This window comes from Protomyctophum parallelum, assembly GCF_964188405.1.
Source record: "Protomyctophum parallelum genome assembly, chromosome: 19".
NCBI lineage: Eukaryota > Metazoa > Chordata > Actinopteri > Myctophiformes > Myctophidae > Protomyctophum > Protomyctophum parallelum.
In genome coordinates, this window is record NC_139717.1 from 17,335,886 (window position 1) to 17,350,690 (window position 14,805).

Consider the following 14,805-nt stretch of genomic DNA (forward strand, 5'->3'; position numbering starts at 1 on the left):
ACTCTACCCCTGTAGACGTTGATCAAAAATAGCAATTATTGTACATTCACTAATTTGTGTGTAGACTTATTGTAAATTAAAGATGGGGTGCCATATAGTTGTGTACTTCTTCTGTTTTGTTATGTGTCTATAACTCTATATGAAGTAATGTGACTATAGCCTATATTCTTTGAAACACACAAACATTGTATTCCGGGGCGTGGCATGGCCAAATCAGCCATTCCTTCATGGGGTGAAAACAACACAGCTTACCATCGGAAATGTATCAGGGAACATACACATTGTTAAATTTTATGGGTTTTCTTTAACGTATTTTACATTTACAAGGAAGATAGCATTGCTGACATGGAATGAATTCACTCGAGGTTATGATTACCTTTGTGTGACAAAAAAATAATAATTTGGAGAAATTGCGTTTGAGAGGAGATGGGCTGCATACCAAGAATCCAACCGTGGCTGTTTTGTGAACCTCGGTTAGGCCATCTCGCCATCTGCGCCGGGTCAGCTGTAACCTAATTGCAGAAACACACTACATCATGCCATGTGGAACTTAATTACGCCACAGCCCAGGGAATCTAATGGGATTTACATCTAGATGACGGTGAAAATTCAAAGCACTGGTCTTTGTGTTTCCGGCGTTTGAGTGGAGCGGGATGGTTCATGTTAAAGGCAATGTAAGAGACTTAAGCTGACTTAGGTTGAACAAAAACAAAAACATATTTGAACTGCATGGGGACCGCACCATGACACGAACAAGAACTAGTGAAATTAGCTGATATACAAGTTTGCAATGTGGCGCGAAGCAAAGTGAGTTGTGTGCTTGTAGATCTGCTACTTTCACTAGCTTGGGTCCCGGGCAAATGTCTAATACCTCTTCTTGTCTCCACCAGGCCAAAGGCATGGGGAGAGAGTATGTTTTGCACTCCGTCCGTGTGTGTGTCCGTCCGTCCGTCCGTCCGTGTGTGTGTGTGTCCGTCCGTTTGTGTGTGTGTCCGTCCGTCTGTGTACAGCTAATCTCCGGCACGATAACCCTGTCACGCTATCTCTATAGTCATGTGTTCAAGACGGATCTGTCCGACATTTCATATTCCATCCTAATTGGCTATAACATTGGCTTTCAAAGTTTGCAGGATTGGCCCGTTTTGAACAAAAAGCCTCAAATCATGAACGCAGCGTGCAATTTACGTGAAATCTTTCACAGACTTTCCTACTAGGCTGAGGAATATATCCCACCCTTTTCACATTGGCCTGTTATAGCGCCACCAACAGGTGGATTTTTGCAAGACACATTTTTGGAACAAAATGCCTCAAATCATCCAATTGCCACCCAAGGCGTAAGAAGATATGACACTCTTTTCACATTGGCCTATTATAGCGCCACCAGGAGGCCAATGTCCAATGTCCAATTTCTGCAATGTCCCGCCCCATATTTTCATACTGGGCCCTTGTTGGTTATAGCCTGGTTCCAGACAAATCCGGTTGGCTCACCATTTCGGACATAAAGTCCTCCCACAATTGAGAGGGGCCAGACTTAATCTGCCTGGGGCAATATGCATTGAGAAGGGCCAGACTTAATCTGCCTGGGGCAATATGCATTGAGAGGGGCCAGACTTAATCTGCCTGGGCAATATGCATTGCAAAGGCAGATGAAGGCTGGCTATGCAATGCTAGTGATCCCCCCCCCCCCCCCCCCCCCCCCATCAAAGCCCTGATCGTTGTGTCAGCAAAGCTTGTGGAATTATGAAGGACTCAAGCCATCCCAACCGCAGACAGTTTGAGATGGAAAACGTTTTCGTAGTCTCAAGGCCATTGGGAACAGACTGCAAAAAAGCTTCTTTCCAGTGAGCCCTGCTACTGCACTAACACTCAATAGGTCTTTCCCAGCATGGGAGAGCCCTGCTACTGCACAAACACTCAATAGGTCTTTCCCAGCGTGGGAGAGCCCTGCTACTGCACAAACACTCAATAGGTCTTTCCCAGCGTGGGAGAGCCCTGCTACTGCACAAACACTCAATAGGTCTTTCCCAGCGTGGGAGAGCCCTGCTACTGCACAAACACTCAATAGGTCTTTCCCAGCATGGCAGAGCCCTGCTACTGCACAAACACTCAATAGGTCTTTCCCAGCGTGGGAGAGCCCTGCTACTGCACAAACACTCAATAGGTCTTTCCCAGCGTGGGAGAGCCCTGCTACTGCACAATCACTCAATAGGCAGTGACATCAGCATAATAGAGCGATTTAACACCTAATTTAACAAAGTAACAAAATCCCTTTACTGCACCTTTAAGACATAATTGAATGGGACCGCCAGCACAGTCAATACAGATATAAAATACACAATTTATAATCAATTAGGCGTCATTATATTATAGTTTGGCGCGCGAGGTCAGCCGTGCGTTAATTGCATTATGCAGACAGCGACGGGGACTGGCGCGCTGCACTCAGTGCACTGTCCCCAGGCTGCATCACATCACATGCTGTTTGTACGTGTCAGTGACTCTGTGCTTCTTAAACGGCGCGGGTGAAATGTAGGTCAGTGTACAGTAGCTACTCTGTATGCAACCACAACGTTACGCTGCTAGCTAGCGTGGAAAACCCTGCTCTAAATTTAGCGCAGCATCAATTCAGACCTGTAGAACAAGTGGTTCCCGACCTTGTATCCCCCCTCGGAGCCCCCAACCTATATTACAGTGCTTCTCAAACCGACCGATTATGCCCCCTCGGAGCCCCCAACCTGTATTACAGTGCTTCTCAAATCGACCGCTTATCCCCCCCTCGGAGCCCACAACCTATATTACAGTGCTTCTCAAACAAACCTTTCCATGCCCAGGACCATACCAGGGACACACATATTTTAGGTGCAGTAACGGTTGCATTCACAAACTCATGGATGTGTTCTCATGGATGTGTCCTTTGTGTCCAAACTCATGGATGATACAACACGAATGTCACTCAGCACTTCATGCAGCACAACTAAGCATACACTGGAAGCTCTGTGGAAGCAGAGACGGAGCAATACTTTGCTAGCCGTTCTGACTCGTCTTTGGTTAACCAGTCGGTGGGTACTGTCCTAGGGTGGCGGATCACCACTATGTAAGGCCTCATTCACACCTAAGACACACTTGTGTCTTCTGTGTGTCAATGCATTTCCAATGGGAGTCACATGGTTTCATGAATCATGACACAATCTTGTTGCATGGCTGTCTTCTGCCCTCCCCCCATGCAACAAGGTTGTGTCATCAAACCATGTGACTACCATTACAATTTACAATTTAGCAGCTTTTAATCCAGAGTGACTTACATTAAGCAAGAACAAAAAGCAGGGCAATACATCACATAGGCCTACATAAAAAGTAGCCATGAATCATGAAACATGCAAGCTAAGAACGTAACAGTGGAATATCTATATAATGAGACTATACATTTAAACTATACATATATACTATACTATGTACTATGAAGTGGTATGACTACAATGACTACATACAATATAATGCAATTCTAGTGCTGTGTACGTAACATGCTATAAGTCTATCAAATGCTATCTAAATTGGAAATACATTGAGGCGGCCATGACACAGAAGCCACAGGACACAAGTGTGCCTTGCGTGTGTCTGAGGTGTGAACGAGGCCTTAAAGCGCCCTCTGTATAGTTGTTTTCATGCGTCAGGTGGAAGTCTAGCAGGCTGAGATACCGCTGGAAGGCTGCTGGGTCTATGGGGTCTGCCCTTAACTCAGACATCGGGTCTATAATATTGCCCCTCTTTGCACTAAGCTGTTCACGGGAGGGGCCGTCAGGTAGCGTTCGCTGTTAGTAGATTCCACCGGTGAATAGTGCATAGTGAATAGTGCCTTCTCGTATGCAGGCTACATAGTCCACAGAGGTTGTGAATGCATCCACTGCACCTACTGTACTACATTGACAAATCACGATGGCAGTTACAACAGAGCAGTTTAACGTCATGCCCAGGACACACACACACACACACGCACGCACAGACACACAGTAGCTCTACATTCTCTATTCAGATTACCATGGTAACCAGTAAAAGGTTCATCCGGGAGGAAGTGTAAGTTAGCGTAAATGTGTGTGTCTGTGTGGGTGTGTGTGTGTACGGCTGTACGCATGTGTGTGTGTTGGTGCATGGGGGTGTGTGGGGGAGTGTGGAGTCACCTCATTCGACTTCAATCACTTTCTCAACATCAGGTGTGGGCACCATCAGTGGTCGAGAGGCAAACGGGTGTGCAACTCTGAGAGTGTACTGTATATGTCACCGCGAATCAGGAAGTCGATATCGGTGCACTCGTTTTCATGCCCCGGCTACTATACCGACTTGGCAACACCGCGGCTCCCGCTATAGGCCCGTCCGGGGCCTCCCAGAAGCTGGGGTGTTTCCCATACTCTTTGGACACCATTGGAGGCGCGACGTCGCAAGAGACACGAGAGGCCCTGCCGAGTGAGCTAAAGCAAGTGAGTCGCCACGCCGACCCAGCCGACTCAGGGCCGTCCGAGTTACGACACGATAAGGACAGAATCGTAAATGATCTTCCCCCAGGCCCCAGTAGGAACCTCAGTTCGGGTTAGTTTGGGTCCCAAGCAAACGTCTAATTTCTCTTTTGGGTCATTACTACAAAAAGGATACCACGGTATGGTGTATGTCATTATGGTATTAAAACATTCAGGGACATTTCAAGGTTACATTATCGTTTGAAAAGTCAGGCTCAAAATAACCTCCTGAAGAATATATTTTGATTTACATTTTCAATGTCTCTTACTTATTAAATGTGCAACTTTGTTAAGGGATCACAGACTAATCATTTAATAGGGTAAGTTTAGCGACATTTTCTGACAAAGTATTACTCACTTATATGCATGCGCGCATGCACACCAATTTGCTGATGACATTTTCCATTGCTGTAAATTACAGTAATTATCATGGCTGAGTCGATATGAATCTATAATGTGTGAAAAAAAAGAGAGAGACAAGAAGGGGACAGTGGCTTATTCTGAAACAAAGTATGAACAACCAACAAGCTCACAACACATTACATTGGAACAATAACCAGCTTGTAGATCTGCTATTGTCATTAGGCTATTGTAACATGTTTCAAAATAATAAAAACATATACATTTTGCTGTCAAAGTTGTACTTCAGCTCAAGTACTAAAATAATTTATATGTACAATCAATATATTCTTAAATTAAGTACTACTTTTTACCATCAATGGATTGCTGTATTGAAATTGAAAAAATTGAGAAACTTTCAGTACAAAGGTCAGAACAGAATAGCAAATCACTGTGTTGTGTGGAGATACTTGTACATCCTCTACTTTTGAAACATCTTGAATGTTTTTTGTTTTGTTTTAGTTTAGAAGATTAATAGTTTAGATTATGAATGGTATTAAATTATGAAATATGGAGATACAAGGTCTCTGCCCGCACACATACTGTACGCATGCACCGATGCACGTCACATGCACAGATTGGAATCACCAGACGGAACAGAGGATATTGTTTCCAAACTTCATATCCTGATTTTATTGTTAAAATGTTGCAGGACAAGATAAAACAACACAGTGCAAAGAAGAACACACGTGCGCGCGTGCACACACACACACACACACACACACACACACACACACACACACACACACACACACACACACACACACACACACACACACACACACACACACACACACACACACACACACACACACACACACACAAACAGTGTGTATTAAAGGGGATATTTCTTTTAAATACACAGATTAAGGATCTGGTGTACAATAAAATAAACTTCCAACACATGAGTCAGTTCATTAAAGGGAAAGTCCACCCTGAAGACATCATTCACGGGAAAATCTAGAAAATTCGCAATTTAAAAAAATTGCAGAGTGTGGTTGCCGTAGTGGCTTACATATGCCCCTCCCACTAATATTGACAGCCAATTACAATGTCGCGTCACCCCTGTGATCATGCGTAAGTAATTCGGAGGGGATTTAACCCCCGAAATTCATGTTTTTGGGACAAACGGTTACATTTCTCGCATTTGCGGCGCCCCCTATGGATGAAAATGGAATTGCTTGGTTGATTGAACCACCCTGGACATCTGATTCAAATTTGGGATGGATTGGACATTCCGTTCGTGATTTGCGGCATTTTATGTAAAACGGGCCCCTCCCACTAACTTCGGACGATGATTGTGGCCGAACGATACGCACTATCGAAGTTCCGCCGTTCGAGTCTTCATCGGAAAGGTCCAGAGATCACGTGTACAGATTTTTGTGAGATTTGGAGAAAATACATTTTGCGAAAAGCAAAAAGTGTGTTTTGGAAAAAATTCAAAATGGCCGAAAATCTGTCATGGCGGAAATAGGCGTGGCCTATATGGGGAGATGCGTCATGACCCAAGGAATCCAGGGATTTTACGACCTACGGTTCAAGAGTTATAAGCCAAAACGTAAAGTTATAGCGCCACCATGAGGCCGACCGATAAAATTATAATCTTATAGGTTAAATCATTTTAGTGATAAGTATGAATTTTTCCTCCAAGTTTTGTAACTATAGTGATTACAGTCTCCGAGGAAAAAATACCATTCATTTCAATGGGTAATTGTAATTTACTAATAAATTCATATAAATTAAACTATACAACATTTCTCTTAGCAAAACACAAGCACACGATTCCCGATTTTTCCGGTCAATTTGTCATATGGCTCAAGTGCGTACAGTCAAAACTGTGGGACAAGTAGTGCGCCAAACTTTGTCTTACTCCAGGTAAATAATAGTGTTATAATAGTGTTACAGTTACTAGAGTCTGGTTGCCCTTTGGGCAACCAGACTAACTAAGCTAAGACTAGGAGACGCCGCGAGATATTGCCAGCCAGAACAGGGTGAAAAAAAACCGGGGAAGGGGAATAAACACTATATAATAAAATAATAATAAAATGCCAGCTATACAGTTGCAGCTTTGTGGCTTTGAATGTGGAAGTTGAACCCAGCTCAGCTTCAATTAGCTTTGCATCTCTTTTTTTAAATGTTTTTTTTGCCTTTTTTATTTTTTTTATAGAGGGACAGACAGTAGGCTGACAGGAAACGGGGGAGAGAGATGGGGGCCGGTCGGGATCAGGGAGTCGAACCCGCTGCACACTGCCAGACTCGGACTACCCTTAGAGTATATGAATAGAGACGGCACCCGGAGGAAACCCTGAGGCGAAATGGACATAGTGGCCGAATTTGGTATTGCAGCGCTGGGCCAATTCTGGTCCGTTGACTATCATTGCGCATGTTCATGATGACACGTGAACGCTGTTTCATACATGAACGTGTGCAATGAGAGTAAACGGCCAGCGCGTTCACGATTTGGCCAAATCCATCCCAGAATGCATGTGAAATCGCCTCATGCGCTTTTGAGCAACTTAATGCAAGTGGATGGGAGGAGAAATCCGGTGCCGTCTCTAGTATTAATATATACTCTAAGGGACTACCGGCCAAGGTGCCTGGACCGCTGAGCCACGGCCCAGGCCAGCTTTGCATTCTCTTGCAGCAGCTTTCGTAGCTTAGTTCACGTCGCTGGCTTCCACTGACAATAAACGGTAGACTGTATCTTTGCATGTACCCGTGTGAATGCACCATTAGAGTGCTTTTCAGTGTCAGGGTATATATATATATATATATACCTACAGTACGTGTTTTAGTGTCAGGGTATATATACCATACAGTACGTGTGCTTGGCTGCTGTTCCACCTCATGTAGATTCGTGTGCAAGCCTGGGCGTCTGAGTCAGCAAATGATACATCATCTTCGACCAACAGGGACAGAAAACCATACATATTGAACGAGAGAACGGATTCCAGCTCGCGTAGACTCAGCTTATTTTTCCGAATAGCCAGAGAACCTTTAACCAAATGTTTCTCAAGGACTTCCGAAACGCACTTTGAGAACCGGTTGGCTGACTGAGCGCCGCAACGTTTGGGAAACAGAACGGACGTGAAACATGTATTTCGGGGTGGATCTTCCTTCGGAAATCAGGAGTTTGGACGTTAGTCGACATCATTTAGAGGTTGCCAGACTCCGGTGGTCGTTGGAAATCAGGAGTTTGTATGTTAGTCGACATCATTTAGAGGTTGCCAGACTCCGGTGGTCGTTGGAAATCAGGAGTTTGGACGTTAGTCGACATCATTTAGAGGTTGCCAGACTCCTGTGGTCGTTGGAAATCAGGAGTTTGGACGTTAGTCGACATCCTGTGGTCGTCGGGGTAACATCATGTCGTGGCAATGCGGGCAGTTCGTTCAACCGGCAATTATGCAGCGGTGGAGAAAAAAAAAGTACTCAATTGTTTTTACTTAAGTAAAAATATCAATACTGCAATGTAGGCTAGTACTACTCCCATTACAAGTAGAGATCCGGAATTCAAAATATACTAGTACAACAGTATTGGCATCAAAATGTACTTAAAAGTACCAAGAGTAGAAAGTACTCATTGTGCACAATGTGACATTTCAAGTTTTACAAATGTATACAAATATTTTGAAAATAGCAGATCTGCAAGCTCACAATGCGTCGCATGGCGACACATTGTGAGCTTGTAGATCGGCTATTTCCAAATGGCCCAAAATGCATAAAGGGCTGAAGTGGTTACTGTAGGTTTTGTAATGATAATCAGAATGTACAATGCAACTAATAACTAAATATTTCCCTCTGAGATGTTGTGGAGTAAAAGTACTAGAAATTGGAAATACTCAAGTAAACACACAAAAAACTCAAAATTGTACGGTACTTTGTTACTTTCCACCACTGCAATTGTCTCAGAATCATCTCAGATACAGGAGTGCAAGACAAAGATCACACTGATTTGTTTTAGTGAAGTAAGGCCATGTTGAACAGTGATCATATCAGTCAATCATTATCAAATCATATCCTCACTGAAGTAAAACAGAAAACAAAATGAACGTGCATCCACAGAATAACGACGTTTTCATCTAGTCTCCAAATCAAATATTTTTCTTCATCTATAAACGCATTTTCCATTTAGTGTAATAATATAAAGCATACACAGGATGGCAACTGTTTTGTTGACACCACTAGCAAATTAAACGACTATATCAAATAAAACTAACATAAAACAACATTTTGGTCAGACGGTCAAACGAATCACCCTGATTCTTCATCATTATCCACAGCATCGTCATCACATCACTGTGAACCTTTAACCCTAACCCAAATATACAATCATAGTTTAATAACTGCCCATAACGTGCCACTTAACCCAATGGGTTTCACCTGATGAAAAGACACTAGCAGAGAGCCCTGGGGGACTCCGGGTTTAACTACTGACAGTAAATCAAACTACTTCAATTCATCAATTATGAAACAAAAAAAAAATCTATAATTGATAATTTAATTAAAGAAATTATTGAATGAATTGATCATTTAATAAAATAATCGATTCATAATCGATTCCTACTTTGGGAAAGTCATTATAGGCAAAAATGTAAAAAAAAAAAAGAAGACAAAGTAAAAACCTTCTAAATGCAACAAATAAAAATTGCAGATCTAAAAACTCACAAGTCGTCACATTGCATCATACAGCACCGATGTAAGAGTTAAAGTACGACTGTTACAGAATGTCTTTCTTCTCGATATGTTGATACGTCAATGATGTCACCGACAGAACAATCACAAACAATAGTGCATGTTTCATGTGTAGTGTATTAACGTAGATGGTCAGCAATATCCTTCATGGGGTCGTCTAAATTAAATGTACAGGCACATACGCCATTTTGGAAAAAAAACTCTACTCTACTTCCGGACCTCTTCCCTATACTTCCTTCACAGGTGTTACCGATGATACTAATGAAGGCTCTGTCCCATTCTGGTCAAACAGAGTCAGGGTGCTGCTATTGTGGATATGTTGGCTCACTGGAAACACTCCCTAGTGGGTCTCAAAGTGTCCTTGAGTGGGTTCCAAATGGCCCCGTACGGGTGTATGACTCTGAGAGTGTACAAATGGAACAAAATGGACCCTTATGGGTCCATTTGGTTCCATTTGTACACTCTCAGACTGAGTTATAGGGTTCCTTGAAATTAAAATTGTACACTAAATGGAACAGATAATTAGCATCATCTGTGAAACCTGTGAAGGAAGTTGGAAGAGACCCGGAAGTAGGAAGAGTTCTTTCCAAAATGGCGTATAATGTGCACAGAGCCCAAACCCACGGCCTCCAAAACAAATCGTATGGCCGGACCCACTCTGACGCTCCAGCCTGACGTCTTTGCGTTGGCGTGGCAATGCAGTCAGATATTGTTGTTACAGTTTCAGCCGATGACGTTGGATTTTTCACGCCACCTGATGTATCGATGGCCGAAGATGGTCGGGTTGTCTGGCCATGCCAGACTGCTCACTTGGCAGATGTGTGAACGCTGCGCAGGGCTTCGGGAAGAAATAAGGTCGCCGCACGCAGCAGAGTCAAACATGAAATACCCAGATTACAATGCATGAATCCAGCTGATGTTGTCGATAAAGCCTGTCAGCTTTTAGTGTCACGATGTATTATAGGCGACTGTCTGAGGCTCGACCCCACTACAGTGACAGTTGTTGCTGTTGGGGCTGTAGGATATATAGTCCATTTAACGCAGGGACTGACGTGCAGCCGGCGTCAAGCTTTCAGTCTCTCTCTCGAGGCAGACAGACGGTCGCCTCACAGCGTATTCAAACGCTTCCACCTAACAGTCTGTGCAACGGAAGAGCTGAACATCATTTATGCACATTGTAAAAAGTCCTCCCCCTCCGCCCCGTCGTGCTACAAGCTCACCACGCGTCACATTGCGGCAGGTTTTGAGCTTGTGGGTCTGCTATCTTCGCTAATTACAAAACTTGAATCAAAAGAAAGAAACACTTGTTTTTGGACATTTGTTTTCCTTCAAATTTTGCCCCAATTAAGGTCGTCAGGGTGAACTTGTCTGCATAATGACCAACCTCTCGTCGAAAGGAAATTAATAAGTCCAACGTTGGAGGACCCCCCCCCCCCCTAAATTATATAAATACATGAATTCTCCTGAATGGTCTTTGATTACACGAACGGAAAACCAATCGCCTCACTCGATTCAGCCATTGTCCTTTGCTGCAAATTATGTCCTGTCATTGTCCTTTTCAGAGGCCACAACAGACCACAGAGGCCATTTTGCCCTGTATGACATACCTGGGGGGCCTGATTGGGGGGGGGGGGGTGTCAGCTTTGTTTCAATTGCGGTTAACGAAACCTTCGCACAAACAAAAGCTACGCGAGGAATCACATTCTGAAAAGCTAACATGTGAGTGACAAAGGGGGGAAAAAAGTCCTTTTCGACCGTATATGTGCCATGTGTTGGTCTGGGGGATTTGCATTGTTGTATTATCTAAATGCAAAACACAGACCCAGATAAGGATATAGATCCTTACTGTCTGAACATTCTTTTTCAATCTTTTTGTGTGTGTGTGTGTGTGTGTGCACGTGCGTGAAAACTGTGCTCAGTGGCAGCATAGCTTAGCATAGCTACAGCTTGGCTGCCGTCAAAGGTCAGCTACCATCTGTAGCATGTCTGGCTATAGAGGCTACCAGGTTTTTGCCAGCCACAGTGTAGGTATGGCTGGCATAAGCTGAGTGGGATCGTCGGCTAGCAATGTCGGCTAGGTTAATTTAGCTGGTTGGGTTGCTGGGTTGGTGAGCCAGTCGGCAGGACCGGAGGCTGACTGGTTGGCTGGCTGTTGACTCCAGGCAGCGGGAGGTTCCCCCAAATGGACTGGTTCAATACTTAAAGTGTCCAGGGTTTGGCTCGACTGAGTTTAGCCAAAACGTGCCTTTCCTGGACACACCCACCGTCGCTTCAGTCTCGTGACCCATTACCGACGACGCGGTCACTTCCTGGTGTCGGCGGCGGAGTTCGCCGCAGGTTCCGACTTGTTAGCGGCGCCCGCGGCGGCGGTGCGAGGAGTGTCTGCCACGCTTGGAGTCAGGTCGACCGCGGTGCCGTCCGCCGTGTGTGCGGCGCTGGGCGTCGCGCCCCCGTTCTGCAGCGTTTCCTGCTTGTACTGCTGCAAGGCCCGGCTGACGGCATCCTCCACCAATCGCTTGCTGACCCTCAGTAGCTCCGCCTCGTCCGGCGCTGAGCGGCGACGCCCACCTGCGGAGAGAGAGGAGAGAACGTGTCGTTATGCCCGAGTTGCACTCGTTGTCCCCCTGTGTCCCCCATATGTCCCCATATGTCCCCCATATGTCCCCATATGTCCCCCTGTGTCCCCCATATGTGGTTGATCCCAATATGAGACACCAGCATGCAACTAAATTAGGAGTTACCAAATATCAGCATATTCCCTGTCTCCTGGGAATGAATACACATACTTTCACGGCCCACGACTTCCACAAAGGAAAACAAAACGATCATCCCCCTAAAGGAATCTAAAGCACATTTTGACCTACATTCATTTAACTCGATTCCAATTTGGAGGGAAAATACAAGGTTGTAGATCAGCTATTTTCACTATAGTTTGGGTCCCGGGGAGACATTGGGAACCACCCCAGTATTAGTAGTCAGGTGAAAAGAAGCAGCTTGTACTCCTCATGCATAGAAGGAAGCATGAGGTCATGTTTTATTCATGTGATGAGCTCCACCCTATAGCCTCTGTTGTTTAGTGCCACGGGCAGGCAGGTTATTTGGGAACGTTTGGCTGTGCGTTTTCTAAACATTTCAGCAACGAAAAGCATTAACAACAGCCTATGTAATTAGCTAAATAATAACTACATATACTGCATTAAACACATTGGAGGACAGGTTCCCTCTGCAGAGACCCTTCCGAGCTGGCCAACCATTCACACACGTACGCACGCACAAGCGGATGGTGCAAATGTCTCTCTCTTGCTGATGAACCTATGACCTATTGGCAATAGAGCCACGTGCTGATAGAAATACACAAACACTTGAGCACTTGAACTTTCATTCTACAAAGATACAGAATAACCATTGTGTGTCAATGGAAGCCAGGCGACATGGAGATACAACACGTGTTTGCACATGCTACAGCTACCAAGCCACAACACATTTGAGCCGTTTCAACTTCAGCAAACAAAGCTACAAGGTATCATCGTCGCCGCAAATGATGAGTCCCCCGCCATACAAGAAAGAATTGTGTGAAGAGAGAAGATGAGTGAGGGAAGCTGAAACAAGCTCAACTATAGCATTGCAGTGAACGTAGCTTTGTAGATTTCGTAGCAGCTACAAACGCCGGGGCGATCCTATGTGATCTTTGCCGTCGCTGTGAAGCTTTGTAGCTGCAAGGTGTGAACGGCAGCCTCACCGTTGTTTTGTTAATATTAAATCTATAACTCTTTTCATGTGTCGCACGGTTTCATGTGAAGCTACTGCTGGCAAGCGGCAGTGTGTCGAATGCTTCTCATGTGTTTTGTGATGTGCGTGTGTGTTCTTTTTGTGTGAAGCAAGCAACGGACTGCCCAAGGCTAAATTCTCCTCTGGGAAAACTCTCTCTCTCTCTGTCCCCTTTCTCTCTCTCTCTCTCTCTCTTTTATTTACATTTCAAAGCGACACCTACCGTTTCCATACTGCCGAAGGTCTAGCGGTATGCATAAGACAATATTCTTCTGACACACTTATTTCCAAGGCCCCTTTTTCCCCTCAAAACTCTTTATTGGCTTCCGATCCAGAGATAGAGAGAGAGAGAGAGAATATAAACTTCGGTTACCTTATTAACAGTCCGATTGCTTAGTGAGTCCTAAATAATAATAACCTAGATCGTTCTTTATCATTTTCAAAGATTTTTCCCCCGTTTTTCATGTGTTTATGAGGTGACAGTATACTTCATTAGACCCCTTGGTGTGGTTGTTATGTGTAATGTCTTTCCTTTGTATTTAGGGTTTCTTCCTGGAGGCTGACACATTGACTGTCAAACGTGCCAATGGAAGAAAAAACAGTGATATAGTGACATCACAATATCATCCCATCCCCTAACCCCTCCTCCTTTATCATACAACAGCAGCTGTGGGTGGGGCTTCAGTTTAGGTGGATCACCACCCAGCACCACCCACCAGGCAAACCAGGCATACTTAATGAACTGGTGGGCGTGTCCACATAAAAACGACATACTGTAGACTTTTTTTCCACCTTATATAATAATAATACCTGTTTTAGGATGGAAAAAAAGTCACTGCATCATCTTTAAAGGGATAGTTCAGATTTGTTTTAACTTAAGCTGTATAAAATACTTGATATTAATATAGTGGTTGCAACTGTATTCATTGATTGCCCGAGTCCCGTGCATAGTTCTGCTCTGGTTTTGGTCAATATTAAGTACTTCCGGTCATTTTGTGGGGGGCACAGGGGGCCACGCATTAAAAGTAAATTGATCCACAAAGCTAATGTCATTTGTATTGTTGACCTATTTCTAAAAATTATATTAGAGCAACTTTCGTTCATTTTTGACCCCTCTATCACACAGAACTATGTGTTTTGTGTCCATATAACTACGCCCAAAATATAGTTCCATGTGATAGAGGGGTCAAAGTTGAACGAAAGTTGCGCTAATATTTTTTGAATAGGTCAACAATTCAAATGACGTTAGTTTTGTGAATTAATTTACTTTTACTGCGTGGCCCCCTGTTCCCCCTACAAAATGACCGGAACTACTTCATATTGACCAAAACCAGAGCAGAACTCCCACCACGGGACTCGGGCAATCAATTAATACAGTTGCAACCACTATATTAATGGCAAATATTTCATACAGCTTAAGTTAAAGCTTAAGTCTTATTGC

General features: G+C 44.1%; 1 protein-coding gene across 1 annotated transcript in view; it reads right to left on the bottom strand.

Annotated features, from left to right (window-relative positions):
- Nucleotides 1-9,002: 9,002 nt before the first annotated feature.
- akap7 (A-kinase anchoring protein 7) overlaps nt 9,003-14,805 on the bottom strand; it is a 121,635-nt gene continuing 115,832 nt past the window's right edge. The window contains exon 9 of the mRNA XM_083790406.1: nt 9,003-12,164. Within this exon, the coding sequence (XP_083646532.1) occupies nt 11,899-12,164 (266 nt within the window). The 3' untranslated portion in view covers nt 9,003-11,898. The remainder of the gene's footprint in view (nt 12,165-14,805) is intronic.